The sequence below is a fragment of the Danio rerio genome, chromosome 2, assembly GCF_052040795.2.
Source record: "Danio rerio strain M-AB ecotype USA chromosome 2, GRCz13ab, whole genome shotgun sequence".
NCBI classification, from domain to species: Eukaryota; Metazoa; Chordata; class Actinopteri; order Cypriniformes; family Danionidae; genus Danio; species Danio rerio.
In genome coordinates this window covers 29,047,501-29,072,039 of record NC_141022.1, presented here as the reverse complement: position 1 = coordinate 29,072,039, position 24,539 = coordinate 29,047,501, and the positions used below count along the sequence as shown (strand labels likewise).

The 24,539-nt window shown below is 36.9% G+C and overlaps 1 protein-coding gene across 5 annotated transcripts in view; it reads right to left on the bottom strand.

The window, feature by feature from the left end:
• The window catches only part of fndc3ba (fibronectin type III domain containing 3Ba), a 235,602-nt gene that overhangs the window by 157,958 nt on the left and 53,105 nt on the right, over nucleotides 1-24,539 (bottom strand). For 2 of the 5 annotated variants that reach the window (XR_015477915.1, XM_087239921.1), the window contains exons 2-3: nucleotides 23,682-23,829; nucleotides 20,420-20,495 (exon numbers count right to left, since the gene is read on the bottom strand). Coding sequence is in view for 3 of the 5 variants with exons in the window: in XM_087239921.1 (XP_087096047.1) it covers nucleotides 20,420-20,495; nucleotides 23,682-23,801 (196 nt within the window). In the remaining 2 variants the exon portion in view is untranslated. 5 annotated transcript variants of the gene reach the window in all.

Here is a 24,539-nt window from a genome sequence, read left to right as displayed (position 1 = left end):
ACATTCTTCCCGCTAATCTGCTATCTGTAGACTGTAGCCAGAAGAACTAGATAAAAGAAACAAAAAACAAACCCTGAGTTTAGCAAAGCACAGCTCTCTAGAACATTCGAGCTACAGTAGATGGAGGACATCAGCGAGTTTACTACACTATTTAAAAAGTTTTTTTTAAATCTCAAAATTTGAGTGTATGTATATGTTTTGAGCTTAGCAACATGCTTACAATGCAATCTGGAATTATGAAGATCCAATACAGTTTAGCATTGATAAACTCAAAACATAAAAGGTGCACAAACAAATTTGGAACTTTTTGCACGTGATACTTTTAATAATGAGTAGCTTGTTTCTTAAATTGTTGTTTTTTTCTTAATTGTTGTTTTATAAAGTTTTTATTCAACAACAACAACATCATTTAGAATATTTAATATTTACTGAAAAATTAATTTTGTAAATATTAAAAATATCAATAATAATAATAATAATAATAATAATAATTAGTTAAAATTGTAGCATACTTATTATGAATGTTTTTATTATTATTACTCAATGTAACTATCTTTAAAAATATTATTTATACAACAATACTGATAGTTATTAATTATCAAATGAACGAAACATATTATATAAAAATTACCTACATATTAAAGTCATTAAATATGTAGGTCACTATTAAAATTTAGTGACGATGATGATGATAATGACTTTTGTATAAATTATAGCATACTAAATAAATGATAACAACAACAACAACTATAATAATAATAATAATAATAATAATAATAATAATAATAATAATAATAATATGATCATTAAAATTATTAATCAAACAACAATACTGATAGTTATTACCCATTAAATTATCAAAACATTCAAATTATCTACAAGAAAAACTCAATGAAACATGTAGTGATGCTGCTGCTGCTGATGATGATAATATCAGTAATAATAATAAAAATATTAATAATAATATATTTTATATAAATTATAGCATAATAATTATTAACTAATACATTATCAAAGCATATTAAAATTATCTACAGGAAAAACTTCTGAAACATGTAGTGATGATGATGATAACAGCAAAATAAAACAATGTTATAAAATTATAGCATACTAAAGCATCTTTAAAATATTAAACAATATTACAGATAGTTATTAGCTATTAAATTACAAAACATATATTAAAATTATAATCTATATACAAGTTGCTCGTTCATTCTGCTGTGGAGACCCCAAATTAAAAAGGGACTAAGCCAAAAAGAAGATGATTGAATGAAAGAATAATAAATATTATTATAGTTATAATACAATTACCTTTAAAAAATTAAACAATAATACCAAAGGCTTTTTATTAACATTATTTACAAGAAAAACTTAATAAAACATATTATTATTATTATTATTATTATTATTATTATTAATAATAATAATAATAATTCTACAATTCAACAATTTTTTTTCTGTAATTCCATTCTACGAAGCCATTCTTTTAACATGGCATATGTACACACATACTGTACGAACATGAACACACACACACACACACACACACACACAGGCGTTATGAGGATGTTTTGACTCCAGCAACCAAGTTAATGGCTTCAATTAACATGAGAGGAACCGTTAAGTTGGAGCCTGTGGTTCCTATAGGGAGCGATTAGAGGGGAACTCTCAAAGGGAAAGTTTCATATGAGCGATGTGTGCTGTGCCTCAGGCTTCTCTTCTGTTTTATGTGCTTTTGGCCTCATTAAATGCTTATAGCATTTGACACCAGCGTAAGGTATGTGTTGAAATAAGAAACAAGAGACAACAACAAAGAGTATCATATGAAAAGACGACCACAGATCATAAGACAGATGAAGAGCGTGTGTAAACATTATTCAGCTGGTTGGATTTTCATGCGCTTTTCAGATTTGAACACATGCTAAGGAGGATACAAGGAGATAACAATGGCCCACTTACAAACTGCAGATTATCCTTTGCTGAAGGCCTACAGGAGGAAGTCCTACAAGACCTGGAGGAAAAGCTCCTGCTGTGCTCTCGTCCTCTTTTACCACATCCACAAGCTGAGGGATGTGGGTGTAGGAAACGCTGCACTTTTAAAGAGATAGTTAACTCAAAGATTCACTGCAAACTTCACTTTTAATGACTTAACAGGATTTGATATATCCATGTGTATATTTTAGGGTTGGGTGTATTGTGTTCCACAGTAACGTTACTGTAATCCAATTAAAGTTTTGAGGAATGCAGTAATGTAACAAACAATTTACATTTACATTTTACATGTGTGTAATTTGATTAGTTACAGATAACAGTTAAATCAATGTAATTGCATTACTTGCATTACAAATATAATAATTAGAAGAAAAAAAACACTTTTTTTTAAATCATGTTTTCTGCTGCAGTGTTAGTAAATAATCATGCGCTTTTAAATTGCTTGAGAACACAAGCTGAAATAGGGTTGTTGCTAGAAAGGATATGATTGCAGTTGGTAGTTAACAAGAATTATATTATTTATAAAGTTTGCCATTTATTGTATTTTATTAACGCCTACCCCCACCCCAACTCTAAACCTAACCATCACAGTACTGTAAAAACAGTAGTTGTAAAGAGTTTTATTTATGCTATCTATTAAATTACCCAAAAAAATATTTTCTAACGCCTACCCCCACTCCAACCCTAAACCCAACCGTCACAGTACTGTAAAAATATTAATTATTGGTATGTAGTGTCATAACAAAATGCTACTATAATTGATATACATATCGCACCTCTGGCCGGCCGCGTATCTGATCTAGACTTTACTATGAAATAGCTGCTGTCGAGATCAGCTGATTCTTCAAGTGGAAATACAGACATTACTTTTATTTCATTGAGTGTAAAACCTAAAATACTGTAGTAAAATTCAGTCTATGTCTAGTCTCTAAAGAATTTTCGACTGCTTTTAACTTAACCAGCAACTTTATCATTTGAACAGAAAGCATTCTAAGACAATACTCATCACCAAGCAGAAGACCGGTGCCCAGAAACAGAGCGGCCCAACTCAGCCTAAACAGGATAAATTGGATTTGTACAATATATATATATATATATATATATATATATATATATATATATATATATATATATATATATATATATATTCATATATATTCATTCATTTTTTTTCTTTCTTTTTTATTTGTTTGTTTTTTTATTTTAAAGAGTTTTGGATTGGCTGGAATCAAGTCTTCTTTTTTTATTGTCAATATTTTTTAGGCCAATATAATTAACCCCCTTAAGTTTATTTTATTTATTTATTTTTTTTTTGGAGTGGCAAATGTTGTCCAATGACCTGCCTAATTAACCTAAATTGCCTAGTTAGACCAATTAACCCAGTTAAGCCCTTAAATTGCATTAAATACTTGTATTTTGCAAAATAACTAGTAAAATATCATGTACTGTCAACATCGCCAAGGCAAACTTAATTAGTTTTTAGAACTGAGTTATTAAAACTCTAATGTTTATAGAATGTGTTGGATAAAAATCAGCACAGGGAATTATTCGACAAAGAATTGTATAAATACATATCTTGAATGCTAGCATGATGCCATTTCAGTAATTAATTTAATGCTAAAGCCTCATTCAGACTTGCAGCGACTTTGTAGCTGCCTGTCGCTCTGGGTGGCGACCTGCTTCAAACGCTGGTCTGTGTAGGTGTATACAGCACCAAAACAACCGGCCACTGAGGGAGCTGACAGAGGATTTCAATTAAATTAATTTCAATTCAGCTTTATTTGTATAGCGCTTTTACAATGTAGATTGTGTCAAAGCAGCTTCACATAAATGGTCATAGTAACTGGATCAGGGTAGTTCAGTTTTTAGTGTTTAAGTTCAGTTCAGTTTAGCTCAGTTCAGTGTGGTTTGAAGTCATTATTGAGAGTCCAAACACTGAAGAGCAAATTCATCGATGAGTAGCTTTTCAGATCCTGAACCATGCAAGCCAGTGGCGACAGGATCACGTGAGCTCTACTGGTGCTCCTATTGGCTGTCATTCAGAAAAGTCATTCTTCATTTGCATAAAGTTGAAGCATTCTAAACTTTGTTGCGTTGCTTGACATGCCCTCCTGATCGCCAACGGTCACCACAAGTCACTCACTCTCGCGTTGCCGAATCGAGCCTCTTGTAGTGTGAATAAGGCTTAGGGCAGAAAACTGAAAAAGTGCAAACAATGGGGGAAAAAAATAACAATAATCGCCTACTGATTTACAATATGCATCTATTACAGACATTTATTTAGCACAAAGCTCAATTTGTACTAAATAATTATGAGTAGCTAACGCAGGACTTTAATTTCTGTTAAACTATCCTTTTAAAAACAGCTCCGCTCAGTCTCCACACAGAAGAGTCGGCATCAGCAGATTGTTTCAGAGAGCCGTGTCCATCACTGGCTCCGGCTCAGACCACAGACTCTGGAGCAGAGCGGGGCAGAGCACGGCACACACACCATCCACACGCCACCACAGAGGAACGACAACATCCAAATAACAGCCACCCGACCGGCTGATCAGTATTAAAGGCCTGAGGGACGAGTCAAGTACAGACTGCCAGCTACTGAAGCAGGAAGTGAAGGAGATGGAGGGAGTCAGACAGAAAGAGAGAGAGAGAGATTTCAGCAGCCCGGCCACGTCAGCAGGAAACAAATCTGCTGCCAGGTTGCACTCAAGCTGTCTGGAGCAGAGAAAGAGAGAGAGAGAGAGAGAGAGAGAGAATATTACTGTAGAAGGAGGACTAGACTCCCAGTGAGACGGGGAGAATGCAGAAAGGCGCGAGGAGAGATTAAAAACAGAGCGTCTGGCTGAAGGGAAGCTGAGAGGAGGAGAGAGTGGAGGAAAAGGTGGAGCGTTCAGCTGGTAGACAGAGCTGCTGACAGATTAGAGAAGCTCGGTCCAATCCGGGATTTGAGAACAAACTGCTTTGTTACGTTTAAAAGCCCTAAAGGCTTCATCTGACGCTCATTTTCCATATTGATATGATTATTTTGGGTCTTAAAGGGTACCCCAAATATCCTGTATGGCTGATCATAACACAAATGATATCTCTTAATGAAATATTTAGTATCCCAATAGATATAAGTTTTATTTTAGCACTATGTGGGTCACCATTATTAATGAAATACTTCACACTGACGAGAGAAAACCTAGACATTCATAGAGTTTGTAATGAATGATGAGGTTTCATTATGCAAAACAGATTTCAGAATTGAAATGTAAGTTTTCTGCTTTATTTTAGAGGTTTAGTGAATGCGGAAGTTCCCTTAATATACTGAGCAGACAAAGGTTAACACGACCATTATAACGTAAAATGCTTACGAATCTGAAATAAAAATTGTGTTGTGTTGACAATAAGAACAACTGTTGCAGTGGGCAGGCAAACGCAGGGCTCACAAAAAAAAAACAAAGCTCCATTTTTGTAAATATTCAAGGGTCGTTTGATTAATATGAGTTTAATACCACCTGAAATGTGTTGTACAAACAATTCCTAATGGCTTACATGTTGTGCTGGTGGTGTAAAAATATGATCATTTTGCTAATACTCGATTCAAATGGTCCAATTTAATAGATTTTCCACATATGTTTTTTAAGGTTTGTATAGAAACTATGTACATTAGTAAAAATGTACAGCTAGTTGATTTTAACTTGCTAAAATAAATGTGAATATGTACATATTTTTCCCATCTTTGTTGTATTTTTACAAAAAAAGAAAGATATTGAGAAGAGCAATTGCCAGGTCACTTAGGTTATCCAAACTGCTTTCTGCTGTTCTTACACTATTAGGATAATACAATTGGTTGGGACAGAATAATAGTTATTGTGGCTATTATTTGTAGTATTTCCATAGCAATTTAAACCCCTTAAATATGTAAAACAAATGTCTAATGCTCGGTCACACACATAACAACCACAGATATATTTCAGCAGCTGATGTGTGACACGATAAACTTGCTGATTTGCATTATCACTAGTGATAGTTAATGCTTGAAATATAAACGTCATGTCTGTTGTCCTAAGATGCATCAGTTATGTCAGGTTTCCACTTTTTTTCTTGTGCTTGAATGTTAAAACAGCCCTCCTATAATTTGTCAGTCCCTGAAATAGCCCCCCGCAAATTTGAGTTTGAGACCTCTGATCCATCCATCTAGATTGCCCGTCGGGCAAGGTGTAGAAGGATTTTGGTAGCCCGACTAAAAAAAACAATAGCCCTGAGAGTTCAAGCTACCAGATTTTGGAAGCCCTGAAACATTTGATGTTATTAAAATTAATGGCAGCATTCTGTGTACAAAACCATGTAGGTTTTCTTAAATGCTTTTTTCTGCATATTTCACTAAGAGGCATTATTTACATTATATTAAGGCATGCAAGTCTTGTTGCTCAAGTTCAAGAGTCAAAAACCATTCTGCAAGTTACCTAGAGTGGCATGATGTGTGAAGTCAGAATAAGGGAAGGTGTAACAGCGGGGCTCTTTGTCAAAAAAAAAAAAAAATCTGTGTCAGTCAACAGGCGTGGACAAGTGTGATTGCACTTTACCAAAAATTTGAAAACAACTTGATCTTAGTATGTGCTTGTTTTTGTAAAGCTTAAAAACCCATTGGGTGGATTTTTATCATTATAGTGAAGTTGTGTACTGGGGCGCTACTAAGGGAAACTAAGTAGGATGATTCAAAGGGCCCACGCACTTTTGAGGGTCCTCAGAAACTAACAAGGGCCAAACAAAACATATGCAGAAATATCAGCAGTCATTCTTGAAGGAGCCACATCTGACTACTTAAACCAAACAGATAGAGTAAGAAAGGAGTAAGAAAAGATTCTCAACCACCTGAGGTTTAAAATGTGGTGTAATGTTGACTAAGCTTTCATTGGAAAGCCAAACAGCACTGCAGCAATGTCAGAGATCACTTGCTAAACGTTGATTCCAACAAGGATAGTGTGTCAAAGAAAAACAGAATCAAATAAAAGAGTTTACACAAGTGATGTTCTTGTCTCGCAACCACAGGTTTTTGTAATACTGAAACTTTACAGACAGATTCCAGCAGACACCTGAAACTTTTATACACACACACAAAAAAAATGCTGGGTTATTTCAACCCAATTATACAAATAGGATGTAATGCGGACTAAACCAACTGTTGGGTTATTTTAATTTTTTATTTTTGTTTAATTTGTAGGAACAAATTTAACCCAATATTTGGGTGTGTCCACATTTTACCTTTTTTAAATGACCCAACATTTCTTAGAGTGTGTATATATAAAATTCATAAAGTTATAAATATGACAAGATTAAATAAAAAAAGAAATGTAAATACTTTATGTACTCAGATTTTTGGCACTTTTATCCAAAGCAACTTACTTTGCACTCAAGATACATTTTATCAGTTCTTTCTTTCCTTGCTCATCCCATGACCTTGGCATATTCCAAGCAAATAAATCTAGTGTTCGAGGCACAGGAAATGCTGATTTGCTTAACCTCTTTTATTCTGATCCTCATCACACCAACTACTCTGATGCCACACCAAGACTCACAGCTGGAAACTCGCTGGACTTTCGCATTCTTTCCTAATGAACTCTTGTTTCCATGTAGGGTTTGGTCTTGGACTCCTGTACTCTAATATTTGGTTATGATACTGGAATGATCCGCTAGGAACATTTCAAAGTTACATTGTGCTGAAACTGCAAAGATCTAAAGAGGCCATGGTATGCAGAGCTGATGTGTTGACACTCTTCCCCGTGTTTGGCTGGCTCTGCTCTGAGAGGGTGTGTCTGAGGAATGGGCAGCAGCTCTTTAATCAGCTGCCAAGCCTGTGAGGCACATCTGGAAGAAGCCGGGCCAATCGTCTCAGGCCGTGCCTCTCTGGCCACGGTCACCGGGCCCTGTCCAAATGAACCCTCTCACCCCGATGCAGCCTGGGCCAGTAGACAGTAGGAATTCTCTCAATTCTCCAGCACTTGATCTTACAGAGGGAATCTTCTGTACACCATGGACCACCAACAAAGACAAAATGAAGCTATCAAATGGATGTGTCAAAAGGGTGCCAGTTCTTATTCTGCATCTTTAACAGATCTATTAGAACCAGATCTCAGACCACGTTTTTCCAGAAGCAAACCTAACCTTGCACACCATCCAGTCTGGAAACATACAGCATCTATTTCTCTTTCTACAATTGCATTTTGGGGGAAAACTTTTTTTAAAAATTATAGCTGCTCCTACTCCCAAATGAGCATTTGACAATTAATTTGTAGATTAATTAATTATTTGATAAGATTCTTTGTCATTACAATTATTTAAGTTGATGTGAACTGGCAGTTGGTGAAGGCTGATTTATACTTCTGCACGGAGTGATTGCTGTGACCTACGTCACCCGCCTTGCGGGCAGCCGTGCATTTATACTTCTGGGTGTTGTTTGTGTTGCTCTGCAATAACACTTCCAAAAGATTAGCTGGCAGTTAGTTTATTTTCCTTTGTGTAAAGTTTCTTCATGGGTGTTTTTTCTGAATGCTACCTTAAATGTACAAGTAGCTAAAACTTGTTCATTCAGACATGGAAACCAGCGGATGTGCAACAACTTTAATCATAAGATAAACACAAAACAAAAGTTTCCATCTGGATCTCCTACATGGGACTGAACACTTGTAAATACTGGCTCCATCAGGCTTGTGGGTCTCAGCACCACCCACACTCGTCACAGCTACCATGTCAACCAATTACAGTGCTTGCGCTACGCATCGTTGCATTTTGTTATTACCTTTTTTTTGAGAGGTGCTTGTCAGCGTTGAGGTCCGAATTGCAGGTCAGAATTGACTGAAGATCACCAAAACAAAATAAAAAAAATCTTTCATTGGATTAACTTTGATCATCTCATTATTTACATTGTGCGCTACCAAAATAAACATTGCAAATTTAAAATTTTGATTTCGCATGGACTTTAAATTTGAACATGTCATTAAAAACTTTATTCCACATCCAATCTGATAGTTACAAATCAACTTTTGCAGTAAGACTTTTTTTTTAATCTTTAAACGGGCATTTTTATAGTTACCTAATTTAAATGCATCTCTGTCATCTTTTATACAAAAACTTAAATATAACTTATTAGTTAAACCAAGTAAAACAATGAGCATTCCTAAAATTATTTTAAGTTACTTAAATTAAATGTTTATTTTAACTGCATGTAACACTTGTAGTCATTTCTATAACTTTAAAAAAAAAAAAAAAAAAGTTATTGAATTGTATGTGAATTCGGGTCTCTAGGATCTGGCGGAGCTCTGTTCGTTCAAATCGTCCAGCAAAGCTCACACATTCTGACAAATGTGCACATTCATCTTCGCCATCTGGAAAACAAAACATTCACATATTTCATAGCTCCAACTGAGCTTTTGAGAGGCATTTCTCACCTCAAGGGCCTTTAATGTCTTCATTCATATGGACCATTCAAAAAATGCCTGGTAACTAAAAGGTTGCCGGTTTACTCCCCACAAAGAGTCATCTTCAATGTGCCCTTGAGCAAAGCACTTAACTCAATGTTTCTTCAAGGGGATTCACCCTTTAGTAACCTATACAAGATGTCTTCGACAGAAGTACTTTCTAGATGTCTACTTCCTGACTGACTTCCGTCCTCTTTTAAAGGGATTGTTCTGGGTTTAACTTGTCCCTCAGGTCTATTCAATAGAAGTAGTTAAGGTAACACAATAATACGGAAGTACAGCTTAATTAAAAATAATATAGGAGTTGAGGAAGTAACTTCCAGACCACTGGAAAACTTTCTGGATTTATGATTTAAAGTCATGCATGTGTTGAAATTGGACTTTTAGTTTTATTCTATGAACTAATAATGACATTAGAATTTGGTTAAAAATTAATGTAATTTTGAGCATTTGGTTTAGCGGAGACGAGGAGGTGCCATGTTTGTACTTTTTTAGCACTGAAAAAAAAGTCAAGTTTACAGTTTGTTCAAACTGCTTATTTTAAAATAAGCTCAAACAACACAATTCTTGAGTTTTTTTGGGGAACTACATAACTTTTATGTTCACCTCTTATAAATTTGTAAAAAAAAAATAAAAATAAATTAAAATCATTTTAACTTAATTAACTTGATTGTGTGGAAACCAACATCTTTAGAGTGAGTTTAACTTCCGAAGAAATAACCTATTGGAATAACCCATATTTTTCTTTTAAAACAAAATAAAAACACTTACTATTTATGTTCGAAACACAAAAGACATATTATTAGATCTTTGTAGAATAAAACGAATATTAACATGTTAGTCAAACCAATTATATAGTCCAATCAAGCGAATCCAGAGAAACTGAGAATTTTCTTTCTTTTTTCTCCCCACATATATAATTTCTTGTTATAATGGGTGGACATAATGGGCTCTTCTTCTGCACTTCTCTTGAGTGTCACACTTCTTCAGCACATGCTATTCCACATCACCTGAGTGTTTTCTCCAGCTGACCCTATTATCTAACACTAGACCTGTCTCTCAGGCGACGAGGCTCCCAAACATAAATAGAAGACCAGCTGCTTCATGCACACACTGTAGATAAATAAACCCTAAAGGAGAGACTGTAACACACATTCACCTCTGTCAAACCTCTGCAGGAGACAGGAAAGCTGCCTTCAAGCTACAGTGTGGATTCTCTGTTGTACCTGTGTGTTTCATGGAAGATCATTATTCAGTTATGAAATGACAGCAGTTGGTAGAGTAAGCAGGAATAGCAACTGCAACAATTTAGGTGGGATGCAAGTCTTTATATATTCATGAAGGAGACACTTTAACAAACATTAGTGCAAGTGCAAAGTGGAACAGGCTTACTCCAATTAATTCAGTGTTTGCCATATGTGTAACGGAAAGATTCAGCTTTTTTTTCTGAAAATACTGTTTTAGGAGCGATTGAAATGTCAGTTTAAAACAGAATTGTAGATCACTTTTAATTATATCATGCTTCCATGAGGCATCAGTTATTTTTGCCATCTTCAGTAGATACTGAAACAACAGACCATGTCCGTGTTAACGCCTAGGAGTAACCAGGTAGCGCTAAAACATTTCAAATTGCATAAACAAGCTATTTTTTTATGGTAAAGATAACATTTTCAAATCAAAAAGCATGTCAGATTTTAATCCACCTTATACTTCCATGTGGATTAAACAAGTGTCATATTATATGCATTTGGAAAAAAATGTGTTTCGTTTGAAAAAGCAGCAAGATTTGCTTATCAAATATTGGGAAGCTTCATTTCTTACTTTATTATAACAAGACAGAACGCTTAGATAGAACCTGTCTTTAAGTTTTCTTGTTTAATTTTATGCATGGTTTGGGGCATGTATAGGGCAGTATGTGTAGGAATGAAAGATCTATTTAGATTATTCTGTACTTTGTGTTTAACTTGGAAAAACCCAACAAACAATGTTTGAAAAGCATGTCAGGTCAGTTCAATGTAAACCAATGAAACCATTCCATTCCAATTTACAATCCTTAAATGGTAAACAGAGAAACAAAATAAACTTTTTTTTTTTGACAGGCTGTTGTGAAGACAACAAGTTTTTATCGTGTGCATGATATAGTGAAAGAAATTTTACATTATACTAAAATGCTGATATACCCACTCTGGATAGATAGATTGTTGAGTTTATTGCCATATCAGCTTCTCTGTCTATGTCATGGCAAAAAATAGATCAACGTTTTATATACATTACTTTTCAATGATTAAAAAAATTTATTTCATCAATAAAAAAAAATCAACATCAATAAATAATAAATAAAATAAAACACATAAATAGTAATATGTAATACTATGATTAATAAATAATATACAATTTTTAAGGTTTATATTTGACAAAAATTCACATTTAAAAGTATTTCATTTAAAGTCTTTCCAGATTAAAATCGCTGTCTGATAACATAAAAAATAGGGCATTCCACAAGTAAGTAAGTTTGTTTTTTGTTGCAATATTGACATCTTGGGGGTTCTTCTCCTTTAAGTAAATGTGCCCAATACGACCTTTTCTGTAAACAGTCTCATCGTGGACTAACTCTGGAAATTAAATTCATGTGTTTATGTCCTCAAATAGTCACGTATGCTAAAATATGCGTGTTGCAAACCAAACTGTGGTGTTCATTTACATGCAGACTTCATATTTAAATATTATTTTTGTGATGTAATATTCACAGAAAATAATCCATACTTTTGTTTGTAAAGCACTACTTTAATCTACGTTAGACAAAGTTTGGTAACTTTTGTAACATTCCGAAATATTGACCTTATTTACCAATGCGGAAACAAGTAATTTTCTGTGATTGTTTTAGAACTTTAGATTCAGTCGTCTATGAGAGAAATGACTTGGAATAGCAAACAACAACAAAAAAAAATGGTCAAACTAATTGCAAACTATATAAAAACAAAAATATTATAATTACAATATAAACTGGCGACGCAGTGGCACAGTAGGTTGTGCTGTCCCCTCACAGCAAGAAGGGTGCTGCTTCGAGTCTCAGCTGGGTCAGTTGACGTTTCTGTGTAAAGTTTGCGTGTTCTCCCTGCGTTCGCGGGGGTTTCCTCCGGGGGCACCAATTTCCCCCACAGTCCAAAGACATGAGGTACAGATGAATTGGGCAGGCTAAATTGCCGCAGTGTTTGAGTGTGAATGAGTGTGTATGGATGTTTTCCAGAGATGGGTTGCAGCTGGAAGGGCATCCACTGCGTAAAATATACAGTATGCTGGATAAGTTGGCGGTTCATTCCGCTGTGGCGATCCCGGATAACTAAAGGGACTAAGCCGAAAAGAAAATGAATGAATGAACAAAATAAACGTTTGCAACAAACTAAATATGAAAGAAAGTGAATGAAAACAGACGTCTCGAGCCAAGAAGATTCCAATAGTTTCACCCACTCATATTTAAGGAATAAGGTCAATACTGCTAATTCAGTTTTATGAGCAGAATCTGCCCATGTTCTGATGTGCAGAAATCTTAGGCTAGCTTACATCAGTGTCTGGATAAAAACAGTGTATTATTTAAGGTTAAAAGTAGTAGGGATGTGTACTTTGAAAATTTCTACCACTACTGTACTAATCTACTACTACTTGAGTACTCAACATTCGCTGTAAATCAACCAATCATATTGCTGTAATCAAGGTACTTGAGTCCATTCCTACTCGGTAAAGCCTGTTAGCATGAAATGTCTGCCTCTCTGTCTCGGTACTTCGTGGGAGTACTGTAAGCTGAGAAAGTCAGTCACTTCATGCCACAATAGCCATTCATGGGGCTTTTCTAAAGATAGCTAATGACCTTCAGTCAATGTAGATACAGTCCGATGGCAAGGACAAGAACACTTTTGTCCTCTTTGGGTTGGACTATGCAACACGTCCTACTCGCTCATTTTTGTTTTTCTTTTTCTGGCCAATATTGACTCCCATGGGCTCCTGACAAATTCATTCAGCATGTTTAATTTTGATATGCTTTGCGGGGCATAAATGAAATTTTCTTTTTCTTTGTTTTCAGAGTGTGTTATGCAGAAAATCAGATTCAGGTCTTGCTGACTAAAACGTTTTTGCCGTGCATCATTGCTAAATTACGGCGTGCAGATGAGAATAATGTGCTCTCAGCAAAAGCTGTAATTACACCAGAGAAGCCGTTCTCCCTGGCTCCTCAGAGCAGAAACAATAAAACACACTTAATTACACAAACCTACTCACAGGACAGATACAGATACTGGGGCTTTTTTTTGTAATTTCATCAACTTGGTCTGAAGAGAACTTTGAGGGTTATTCAACTGTAAAATCCTAATTTTATTGCCTTTCAAACAAAGCATTGCAACATCAATGTATGCTAGTGATTTTATATTTATATCTAATCAGATGTATTATGTTCTTAATTCACTCTAAGCATCTGCAATGATCCCATGCGTGGCAATATGGAAATCCCAAGATACTGTAAATATTTAGGTTTAGGGGTACTAGAAATCAGGAGGTGCTACATGCTTAAAATAAAAAAGTATGATACAGTATATCTTTTTTTTGTCTCTTATGCAGAGTTCAGACTGCATGATTTTAGCCCTAATTTTGACTCGCTGACAGGTTTTGAAAAATCACAGATAAGTGCCTGACATCACAGACAAATCGGTACTCGTTCACATGAGTATCAAATCACACAGTGTTAACTAACAAAGACGCGACCTGAGAAAATCACCAATGAGTTGCTGACACCCATGAGATATATGGCATGCTAAATATTTGGACCTGTCTGCGATTCAAATCATACCGTGTGAAATGAGTTCTGACTGAAAATAACATTGGCGATTACCTACAGCCAATGAGAGAGCAGCTTCCACTAGTGTGTGTACCTGCAGGCCAGCGGAAGCTGGGGGAGAAGTTAAAAGCGCTCATTTTAGTTAATTTGGACTCAAGAAAAAAAAAAAAACTAGTGGAAATTTGGCAGGAGCATCATGTCTGTTAGACATGTCATCTGAGCAATATCACAACTGGATGAAAAGTGAAAAAAGTTGAGGAGAAATTGCTAATTCCCTTCAAAAGACTTATTGCTACTTCCCACTGAAGCCTTTTTCATTATGTGCATTACGTAGTAATAACGAAAGATATACTATGTGACATTGCATTGTTTCCATGTCACTTCCTACATGTGTTTGGTTGCGAGACGTAGTTTGGACAAAGTTGTCGACGATTCTTTCCATTTTAAAGTCATGCAGTGTGAAACCTCCATCCATCCTACAGTGTAAACACAGCACTGACGGAACACTACACCAGATAGTTATGCAGTCTGAAAACATCTGTGACGCGACTACTTTGAAAATCATGCAGTCTGAACTCTGTATTAGCCAGTGTCAGGACGTGGACGAATTTGGGTGCTCTTTTTGCACATTTCAGTGTTCAATTCATTACATCAAAAAGAACAAGTGATATTCACAAACTATACATCAGTCTAAAGCTACAACCCTCAAGCCGCAATTGTAGTTAGTTATTTTTTTTAATGGGAAGCTTTTAAAGAATGTACATCAGGGTTTATTTTGAAAGGTAAGAAAGCTCAGAATGACATTGCAGACGATAATGCTGAATTTTGGATGGTTATTCATTTATGTCACCATTTTATCCGGAGACCTGTTGTTTACATTGTTTACTATGTTACTTACACACGAAAATGTTGTTTTTGTAAGCTACTGTATGACATTAACTTGCTTTTTACTAGTGTTACAAATAAAATGAGACCACAATCTGAATAAAAAGTCAAAGTTATAGTTACTACAATCTTAACAAAGCACTTGAGTGTTTTGACTTTCTCCATATGCATATCTGTGAGCTACTTTTGGCCAGTAGCTTACTTCCTAGTTTGACCGATGGAAAATTTAGCCAATGGGTGCATGATCAGGGCCAGCACGTCCATAGAGGCGACCTAGGAAGCCGCCTAGGGCGAAAGAATAGAGAGGGCGACTTCCGCGACACCTCCCTCACCACCCACGTACTCAGTTATGTCCGCGATACACCTCCCTCACCAGCTTGCTCTGGCCCTGTGCATGATCTATCGAAATACGGTGATGTTTATTCATCTATTAGACACCTTGTTGTTTTGTAACATAGCACATGTTTTGGGGCTTAATTGGCTAGAACATATCAATATTCCAAGGAAGCAGCTAACAGTTCTTGTGTCAATGACCCAAAAATGACAAGTAAACAAGCTGACTTGCCTGGAGAACTCGTGCATCACTGAAGGCTATGCTCTAAAATGCTGGATTATTTCAACCCAAATTTGATAAAAAAAAGAAGAAGAAAAAAGAAAAGAAAAAAAACAACGGTGGGGGTTAAAAGTTTAAATAAACCGCTGAATCACCTCTTTAAATGGAACCAGGGTCCCAGTTAACCCCAAAACTCTCACTTAAACTCTTACCTGCCTATAAATTAGCCCATTAGCCTTTCATAAGCACCGCATTTCTCCCTAGGCTAGTCAAAACAAAGTTGTACACTTCCTAAGTGAAGAAATGCAAGAGATAACACATTCACACACTAGCCTGACCTTGAAACAAAACAAAAAAGAACAGGGGAGCAAACACCGAAACACAAAACAGACAACTACCATCCCAGAACAGACTGAACTCAAACAGCATGACAGCCCTCCACTTTGCAAAAAAAAAAAGTGTGGGAAAGCAGCACGAATGGCCATACTGCAGAGAACGGACCACAGGCCAGAGTTCCTAAGCGTTTCTCTGAAAAAAAAAAAAAGGTCACCATGTTTAAACAAGTCAAAGATTACAGTTCAACCTCTTCCACTCTAATTAGCAGCGATAGGAGCGGGCTGGAGCTTCAGTAAACATAGGACTCTGAATGCCGTAATGACCTGCCACGACCACAAAAAGCTTAAAAGACACTAGTGCTTACAATGCCGACAAAAGCACCAGGCGTGGAAAGGGTTAACACTGGAGTTGGGTTAAAAAGCTGAGGCTTAGGATGCTAAAAATAATAGCATAACATTCATCTAAGCATGACAAAAATAGAGGTGAGTGGGATCTCCATGTGGGAAGACAGGAAAAGTGCTGTTTTTGTAGTGAAAGATGATGATGAGGGAGGACAAAAAGTGACCAATAAGAGCAGAGAATCCAAAATTATACAATTCTTATCCACAGCCTCCTCTTTCCACTAACCCATTATACTACTTCAATGATTTCAGAGTCAAAAAGCAAGTGACTTAGACACAAACTTGCATTTTTAAAAGAAACCTTGAGAAAAAAAAAAACTTTTTTTTTTTTGGAAGTGCGCTCAAAAGTCCTCAAAAATAAAACAGTTTATTTTTTTTTTATCTATTCAGAAATCTCTGGCTCTGGCAGGAGCACTTTTAGATTAAATTAACTAAGATCATTTAATCGGATTAGACCATTAGCATCCGCACAAAAACATTATTGTTAATTTTCATGTAGTTTCTTCATGACATGTACTTAAGCAGGGGTGTCCAAACTCCGTCCTGGAGGGCAAGTCCTGGACAGTTTAGTTCCAATTCCAATCAAGCACTCCTGAACCCGCTAATCAAGCTCTTACTAGATATACTAGAAACTTTCTGGCAAGTGGGCCGAAGCAAGTTGAAGCTAAACTCGGCAGGATACCAGCAGTCCAAGACTAAGTTTGAACACCCCTGTCCTATTGAAAATGAAAAGTCCCCATTTACTGTACATTAATACGTTTTAGCTTTAAAATTGAGTTTTAAATGACAACAATCCATGTCCACATTTACATTTCATCTAGCATTTCTGAAAATCTCTTCATCCAAACTACACTGCTGAAAATGCACATCACATGACCATACATTCACTTTGGCATGCGCTGAAAGATGCTTCAGCTTATTCTTCCTTTTGAGCTGGAGGCAGTCAGTGGGAGCTCCAAGCACACCTGCATGGCTGAGAGCAACAGAATGTCAGCCAGTACATCCCGAATCTGCTGCTGGATCTCATCTCGCTGTAGTTGTTAAATGCGATCTATTATTCATCTTGTGTAGATCTATATCTAACAAGTCGGTCTTTTGAATCTATTAGCCTACATGTTCTCAGGTATTGTGTTTTGGCTGAGCGCAAAGATAAGTTCATTTACCTATTAATTTATGGTAATACGTACACTGATTCTGCACGTTTGACCGATTGCCTGCCTTTATTTCCTATTTTCAGTAAACCTATTGTACTTCATACTTTTTAAATTATTAATTATTAGTAAAATTATAGTTTAGTATTTATTATATTCAGTAAAAGAGATGGCTCTTTTGTATTTCACCATGCACTTCCTCTGATAATAAAGTGTGAATAGCCTGAATACTGCTAAAACCACACAGTGAGCCTAATGTTTCATATTTTTCAATGAAAATGAAAGGAGGCAGTCACATACTTGAGAGTTCCCTATAAACTTGAAGACTGAACTTACAAAGGATGCAAGGCTGAACTTAGCACGAATGTAGGCAAGCACGCCTCAGATGTCCCTGTTTTCCCACATCCACACTGACAGGAAGCAGCAGCATTTTAAAATAAAAACGGCTTCTTCAGTGTTTCAAAAGTGCTTTGTTTTTGGGGGTTGAAAACTATGGGGTAGTGTGAATGTAAGGCGTAACCATAGAAAAACGTATGCATTTTTAAACTAAAACGTATGAGTGTAACGAGGCCTAAGTACACACTCATTTTAGCCTAATAATCAAGAAACTTTGCTGTCATGCCATGGCTGCAGCAGGAACAACGACTTTACGCAGAATAGTTTAAAATGGGAATATTATCGAAACTCTGTCGAAAATTATAAGCGAAATACTAATGGCCTAACCCTGCTCCCGCACGACCTGGAGATCAGCTGAATGTTTTCAAAAATATTTACAAGGGCCTTGTAAAATGAGCTGATTTTGTTCCTTTAAAGACCACGTCATTAATAATTTACCCTCAAGTTGTTAGTGGAAAATACAGCTTTTACAATGAAAAGTCAATGGGTTCAGCGCTGTTGTTGTTTTGGACCACGCTGACTTGGAGAAAACGGTTGAAACATTTCTCAAAACTCTTTGTTTTGTGCTCTGCAAACAGGTTTGGAACAGCATGATGGTGAGTAAATGATGACCGAAATGATCATATTTGGGTGAACTATCACTTTAAATGAAACCTTTCGACTCCAACTGCAATTCTGGCCCAAGCTTTTTCAAAACGTTTGCTCTGTGCGTTCTGTATTGCCAGCGGTCCATGGGCTAAACAGCGGTTACTTTATATAAAATCCTAAATCTAGGCTTCAGCTCTGAGGTTTGCATAATGACAAAGAAGCCTCTCTGTAAAAAGCAGCTACTTCAGAGCCTCTGCTTCAGTCGACACTTCTAATTAAACCCAGTGACCTTTTCTGTAAACACGTGCGTTTGAAATGCCCCTCTCCTCCGTGTGCCACACCTTGTCCTCGCTGTTGCGCAGGATCGCTTTTTCTGATTAAACACTGCAATGCCATAAGCTGAGTCTTTTCACTAAGCATCGGATGTGCTTCTGTTCAACACAATGGCACAAGTTGAAAGAACTGACCTAAGTACTTCCTTTTTGTTTTCAACCTTTCACAGCAAGAGGTTAAAGTCAAATACAGTAATTAATTATAGTATTGATGCTTTTCTTTTGGAAGGAACTGGATTGACAAATTCTGCAACTTGGCATGACTCACTTTGGGTAAAACTACAATAAATAAAAGGTAATGCATTGTTGCCACAAGAAATCCTTATTGAGGAATCACATGTGAGAACCTAAAGGTGTTGAAATGCTGTACAAAGACATAATGCAGAAGATCAGTGCTACTTGTTTGATTCCTGGATTAACACATTGGCCACTAACCCAACATTGTTCAATTTCTGTCACAGCCAAACAACAGTATCATTTAACGTGTCCCTCCACAACCTGAAGATCACATGTGATCACATTGCAATTGGATGCCAAAATAACATTGTCCTTAGATGCTGGCGACCTAAATCTAACCTTATATTAACATGTTATGACATTGTGTGTCTGCTGGATAAAGTAAATAGATCATTATTGTTCCCGCACTACACAATAAACACTTTAATTCACTCAATTTACAATTTCAGGGGTATGAAGTCCAGAGTTAAACACAAACTATGGGATAAACTGCCAGGTAACAGAGGAAGTTTACATCAAGCATTGTGAAACGACTTAACTTGATTTTAACCAGTTTGGATTTGATTGGTATTGATAAGACAAAACTTACTTAGAAACAAGTTTGTTCAACTCAAATTTTGTCCGAGAGGCCTCTGGATTCTCATTTTCACGTCCAGATATCTAGAATACATCGCATGAGCATTGTCACTTCTAGCAAATTGCTTTATTAAATCCCAAACGCTACTCAATCACTAATAAGCACAGGGATTTTGTCTCTGAATTTGTCGATTTAAAAAAGCCAACAGACAACAGCATTCTGCAACTTAACCTAAGCTAGCATACTCCTCAGAGAGCTGTCCTTATCTGCGCAGCTGCTCTGAGAACTCACCCACAGCCTGTGCAAACAATCCATCTTGTCCATCGTTAATTAGCTACAAAGACACTGAATATTAAAGGAGAGGGTAATAACGAGACAAAGAGGCTTTGTAATCTGCCGTTGTATACTCTGCCTTTTAAATCCTCAGAAGCATGCCAGTCATGGCCCTATGCCTGGCATCTCATCGGTTTACACCAGCTCCAAATGCACTAACACACCAGTCATGATTCCAATTACCAAGACAAACACAATGCAAACAAATACAGAGAGAATAACGACACCATTGCAAACCTTGTGCTATCCTGAAATCCAAACTGTGCATTCAAACTCGCAACAGCCTCCTGAGTTGGCAGGAAGTAGCAACCTGTTACACCTCAAACTGCATGAAAGCAAACACAGCATACCTTGAATGCACTGCAGGGATCCATCCTCTGCTCTAATGGTGAAGGTCTCTCCAGGGTTGACTTGCACGAGAATCACCTGTGAAAACAAGCGGAATCAAACAATCGCGCAACTGAAAACTTTGACAGCTCAAAAAGTTGTCCGCAAAACACACAACCCAGAGAAAAAGTTGTGAATCCTTAAAAGGCATCAGTCTGTAACTTCAAAATGAGCCGTGGAACACTTAGAGAGCTACAGTCACCACGAGCTGCCAAGAAAGCAAATATGATGCAAGCAGATGTCGTGAAACCATATGTGAAAACAGTCGGGACAGCGTGCCATCTTCTCCTCATGCCTGCTTACCATCATGTTCTCGCCGAACAGGTTGTTGAGAGTGCAAACGTGCCTGTAGATGTGAAAAAGTTGGCCCGACATGTCGTACAATCCCAGAGTTTGCTTACATCCCTGATGGTGGTGTGGTGTCAGGCGGACCTGCCATCTCTCTGCTCCAGCCCTAGAGATCTGGGCACCTACTTCCTGCTTCCACACACACAGACTGTCTGCTGCTGCTGTTGTTGCTATGGGTAACGGCAGCATGCGCTGAAGAGTCAAGCCGGCTTTCCAGAGGAAAACCTTGTGCTCAAACCCCCCTCCCTTTCCCAGCACACACCTAATGCAGATAAAGGACTCTGCCTGACATGCTGGCAGAATGCAAATGCATAACCTTACACAAACATTGCACTTTTGCATATCACGCAGATATCGGATCTTTCGTGCAATCGGATGTAATAATTAATCTAGGGTGCTGGTAATGACAACTTCGCCGTGACCAGCAAAGGCTGCGCCTGTCTGCTTTTCTTTGAATCATAGACGTGGCTGAATCCAAAGCACTTAACCTTCACTATCTGCAGCAGACGCCCTTTTCTTTATCTCTCAAGGGTCTGATTCTCTTTCCGCTCTGGCTGCAGGAAACACGGCCGGGGCGCTGTATCTGCAGCACCTGGAGAAGAGATCAGAACAGACTGATCCGCTCTGATAGTGCAGATCTACAGAGAGATGTGTGAGGGGAAATGTGACGCATGCCTGAGGGCTCACGATGCTTGCTTGAATGTCTAATGCAAGACGACTACAATGCTCCTCATTGACCAGAATGCTGACCTCGTTCAGAGGGGACGTTTCTGCTTTTGCTTTTCCATCAGGAATCAGTGAAAACGGAGTTGAATTTAGGGTTACAGCTGACCCTGCGACCACAACTTCTCAATTTCAACTGCTTAACAACTTGTGAACTTCTCACAGTTTGAAGACACAGGAAACTGCTTGAACTTCCAATCAACTTTAATTTTGGCTTCTCTTTAAAAAGAGAAGGGTGTGTCATTGATACCGACTGGAATTGAACATTTAATACTGTGTTCAAACAAGCTTCCCAAATATTGATGGATGTGTGCTATTGGTCAGACAGTCCTGGTCAAAAGTCACACCATTAGTTGAATCAACAGTGTCAGATTAAATCATCTGCTAAATTAAATATTTGGGTTTAGTGTTGACACTGTAAAGCCAATAGTGTCTTATTTCGTATTTTGTTAATAATTTTGTTCTTTATTACAAGACAGAAAATTTACACTAATATTAATTTGATATCCTCAATTATTTATCAGTAAAAAAAAAAAAAAAAACATGCATCCTTATTGACCTTATTGCGAGTGGGCGCAGCCATTTGAATCTTTTTGGCTTGAGACTTCCAGTCTCATTTACTTCCGTTCATTTTTAGACATTAAAAACAGCTTGTTCTGCTGCTTGAAGTTGCAAACTGATATTTTCTTATTATATTATTCTACTTTTTATGTATAGTCATGCACACACTTGTTTTAGAGCAAGTACTTGGACCGTTCTCTGCCATTTATTATTCCTAGTCCCTCCTCACATAGGCAACTAAATTGGAAATTCTAAAAACAAGCGCGAAAACAAGCGCACTTTCACATTTCAGAATAAGGTCAATAGTTTTATGAGTGTCTTAACAAAAAAATAAACATACATTTATTATAAAAACAATAAAACAGAAAAACAAAGAAAAATCATTTGAAATTGTATTAGATTTTTTATGTTTCTCATTAGTGTTGCCATTTTAGCTTGAATATACAGGTCATAGGAGGATATACTTAAAAATGTCATAATATAACACTATAACGTGGTCCGTGTCATTGCAGTTTTGCTGAATTTCTTTGTACAATTTGATGTTCTTTTTTTTTTTTTTCTCAGCGCATTGTGTTTTGCATCCTTATTGGCTGTAGGACCATTGTGAATCAATCTCCACTGTGTCTCCTGTACATATAGAACAATGTATGTTACTTCAACTGTCATGTGCGCAACACATCAGGTGCTCGTCCTTCTTAAAGATGGAGTCTGCTTTAGATTTGTGGATCAGTGACTGCAGGAAAAAGAACATTATTCTGGATGCCAATATTATCCACACAAATGCTTGCACCTGACAACGGGTTGTTCTTTGGTTACATTCTACAATACTACACTTTTTTTTCTACGAAGGTTTGAACTTTGAAAGCATTTAAACAAGAGAAAAAAAGTGTGAAAATATTAATGTCTGTCTGAGAAAACTCTCTAAAGTGTGTAGTGAGGGGTTTTACAGCCTTAAAACCTCTACTACTTTGCGGATTTCGACTATTACGTAACTCCGGCAAATAACAAGGGACCATTGTATGTGAAAATGTTTTAATTTTTTCAAAAAAAAGCAACAAATTAATTTACATTGTTCTTTTTGATACATTACTTTGGGTAGAGTGCAATGACAATACAAAAATGCACTTAATACAGCAAGTTATGTTATTCTATGTTCCTCTTATTGGGAGATTATCATATTTCAAGGACCATGGAATCAAACAAATCCCTGGTCTGTAGTGTTATCACGAGATTGAATTGGTACTAAAATTAAAAAAAAAAAAACATTTCCCGCTAACAATTATGCGCTGTTGAGCGTTTTCATAAACATCACAGATTTGCCAGTGTGCTCACATGCACAACAAAAATGGCTGACTCTCTTAACAATGTTTAAATGTTAGCAGGAAATGAACATTTTTAAAATTTCAGTATTGACTGGTACCAAAACACAGTATCCGTGACAAGACCACTAGTCTGAGAATTATAGTTTAAATGCACATATGTATGTAAGCATCTGGCAGATGTGTTTATGCAAAGCTATTTCCACTGCAGTCAAGTTAAACATTATCAATTCATACACTGCCTAGTGTGTGTGTGTGTGTGTGTGTGGCTCACCTGTTGCGATCCATCCCCATTAACATTAATCATGTGCGGCATCATGGCCACCTCCCCGTTCAAAAGCGGTGGCGGCAGGTCCAGCGGAATCTGGTCTGTCATCATCATTGTGACGTACATTCATGGAGAACTTTCCTGGACTGCCTTTCTGTAAGAACACAAGCAAGATGGTCAACTAAAGGATAAGAATTAACTTAAGCACAGCTTTTGTTCTATGAGGAAGGTTGACGTGTTTGTTCATTTGAGCTGATTTCACAATCTTTGGTCACTTTGTGACGTTTGAGTGACTGAGCTAAAATGGGTGGAAGACAGTGACTCAGCAGGCAACTGAAGCCAACCGTAGAGCACAGCAGCTTCATTGTGAGCTGGACAGCCTGAGGGGAACATCTCTTAGATGAGAAGAGTGTGTAACCAATACAAAAAGTGGACTCCTAACCCCCCGGAGCTTCTGTTTTGAAACATGCAGAGCATGATTTCGGCACTAAAGATGAACTTGATTTTAATATTTAAAAACAGCAAACTGGTAATGTTTTGCTGCTTTAGTGTTGCATGACCAAATGGATGAGAGAGAGGAAAGGTTTTGGGGAATAAAAAGGAGACCGAGTCATTGATAAAGGGTGAAATGGATAAATTTCTTCTTTTTGGATTCAAGGCCACCCATTTGTAACAAACACACACATAAACAGTACCACCATTGTAAGGGAAGCGTAAAATGTAGCAGAGCCGCAGGGTCAGAATGCAACTGCCTCAAAGCTGGTCAAGAAGCCACAGTATGTCCTCAGAGAAAATGTAAAAAATAAATAAAAATAAAAAGATCCTCACAAGTGATTCACCACAAGGTATACTAAAGAAAACAGT